General features: G+C 37.2%; 1 protein-coding gene across 2 annotated transcripts in view; it reads left to right on the top strand.

Annotated features, from left to right (window-relative positions):
- Positions 1-2,500, top strand: part of pacs1 (phosphofurin acidic cluster sorting protein 1) — a 58,629-nt gene that overhangs the window by 38,382 nt on the left and 17,747 nt on the right. For both annotated transcript variants that reach the window (XM_081351299.1, XM_081351300.1), the window contains exons 13-14: positions 1,325-1,454; positions 2,415-2,500. The exon at positions 2,415-2,500 is cut by the window's right edge and continues 19 nt beyond it. In XM_081351299.1, coding sequence (XP_081207425.1) covers positions 1,325-1,454; positions 2,415-2,500 — 216 coding nt within the window. The remainder of the gene's footprint in view (positions 1-1,324; positions 1,455-2,414) is intronic.

Genomic DNA, 2,500 nt, shown 5'->3' with positions numbered 1-2,500 from the left:
TGCGGTGTTGGCTAACGACAAGCAGCGACACTACCCACTTAACTATGTTTTTCAGTAGCTCAACAGTAACTGCTTTTGAAACAGTGTAGCTTTTCCAGTAGCTAACTACTTTTCCCAACAAGTGGCGTCGTCGTCTTAATAGATCACTTACTAAAATTGTGCATTGCCGCCATCTATTGTTACACCACGCATCATGCAGCTGTACAGTTCACTGAGAAGAGGATTATAGCCTTTTTAAATTGATGAATTAACCAGCTTTATTTCACTCTATATCAAATGTCAATATCTGATTTAATAACAATGATGACCCGCCATAGTTGAATCAGTCCCGCTACAGTTTTGTAATGAACCTAAAAGATCACTAACGTTCCATTGCTTTGGCAAAGTATCTGTCAATCAAACCGAAACCGAAAGTCGCTTATCACATCAAGTGTGTGATCTAATTACATCGACTGCGACAGGTTTAAGACTGTGTTCATGCAAGCAACAATTCACAGTGAATGCTGCGAGTTTAACCGGCAGTTTTGACCACTCCTGTGTATCCAATATAAGTTGCATACATTTTGTTCTTGCATTGATCTTATATCTGGTGCAGTTTTGTAGGGATGCGCGATATATCGGCCACTATATCGGTATCGGCCGATATCTTAAAACCGATAAAAATGGATTATTTGCTTCAGCTGAAACACTTCAGATGTGCACTGATCATCATGATGCTTTTGAATTGATTGAAATCACTTCAAAATAGAAAATACAGTTCAGTGCAACATGTGCAGCGCAAGTCTGTCATATCGGCTTCATAAAATTATAATGAGAACGTTGTAATTGTGTGCTTGAGACTTTTGTTTTTGTAATCAGTCTCTCAAAAATTATATAAAATATTGGATTTAGATTTATCAGCCAATATATCGGTTATCAGCTTTATAATATGAAGAGGTATCAGTATCGGACAGAATTTTGCACTTTGACAGTCAGTTTGAGATACATATTTGAGTATTGTTTGTATCTTTGGATAATTTACAAAAATAAAACAATCCTCTTTGAAATCATAATTGTATTGCATTATGTTGTTGTAAACCCAGCTTGTAGTGTAGCTAGCTACTTTTTCAGAAGATTAGCTTGAATGTATCTTAACTACTTTAACTTAAGAGTATCTTATAGCTCGTCAAACTACAGTTTCAGAGTCGCTTCCCCAACAACACGTGTGTGTTTGTAAGCGTAACCAAGCAGGGTTGATCTAGACTGAAGTGCAGCTAGGCTAGGAATACAGTCAGAAAACGCATATAAATGATGGTGTGTGTGTGTGTGTGTGTGTGTGTTGCAGGCTGGATGGAGGAAACACACCCCGTAAGCGCTGCACTCCTGTGAAAGATCGACAGCTCTCCAAACCGCTGAGTGAACGAACCAACAGCTCCGACAGCGAGAGGTCACCTGAGCTCGGACACAGCACACAGGTAGAGCGTTACGGCGCATCACGGCGCATTAGAGTTTGATTCACTAGCTTGCAATTCCATTTTGTTCCTATCTTGATTCAGTTCAATTTGATTTTGATTCATTTTTGATGTTTATCAGGTACAGTTTGGACATTTTCTAGTGCTGGACAACGATTAATCGCATCCAAAATAAAAGTTTGTGTTTACATAATATGTGTGTGTGTGCTGTTTATAATTATTTTGTAAATATGAATACACACCCATGCATGTATATATTTAAGAAATATTTACGCATTTATGTATATATATTTGTATATAATTTATATTATATACATATATAAATATTTTGTATATAAATAACACATTTTTCTTAAATATACATGCATGTGTGTGTATACTTTATTATACAAAATAATTATACACAGTACACACACATATTTCGTAAACACAAACTTTTATTCTGGATGTGATTAATTGTTGTCCAGCACTGTAATTGTCATGTATAAAATAGTGCATATACCTATTTAGCAAAAGGCTCCTTGACTAGCGAGTGTATGGACACTGAACGGCGTTTCTGAGGTAAACGTGATGTTGCGTGACGTTGTTTACGAGCTGCATGCTAGAGATAATGTTTTTGTTTATGCATCAACTGAAAACAGCATAGACTAAAAGATTTAATAATCAATATTGGTTCATCAAAATGAGAAGCAGTCAAAATTGAGATGAGAAATGAGTATTTGAAACGGTTCACCGTGGTATTTCTTCAGTGTGTGTGTAAACGGGGTGTTTCTCAGAACGCGGATCTCCTCGGATTCTCTCACATTTCTCATTCATTTCCGTGGTTTAAATAAGGAATGTTAATGCAGTGTTTCGTCTTGTTCTGCAGAGTCTCTGTGAATTATTCATGTTCAGCTGACTCATCCCTGTGTGTGTGTGTGTGTGTGTGTGTGTGTGTGTGTGTGTGTGTGTGTGTGTGTGCAGGTTCTCAGGAAAGCTGTCTATGATCAGTTGAATCAGATTCTGTTATCTGATGCTGCTCTTCCTGAAAGTCTCATCCTGATCAATGG

This window comes from Scardinius erythrophthalmus, assembly GCF_964197995.2.
Source record: "Scardinius erythrophthalmus genome assembly, chromosome: 2".
Taxonomy (NCBI): Eukaryota; Metazoa; Chordata; class Actinopteri; order Cypriniformes; family Leuciscidae; genus Scardinius; species Scardinius erythrophthalmus.
This window is presented reverse-complemented; position numbering and strand designations above follow the sequence as displayed.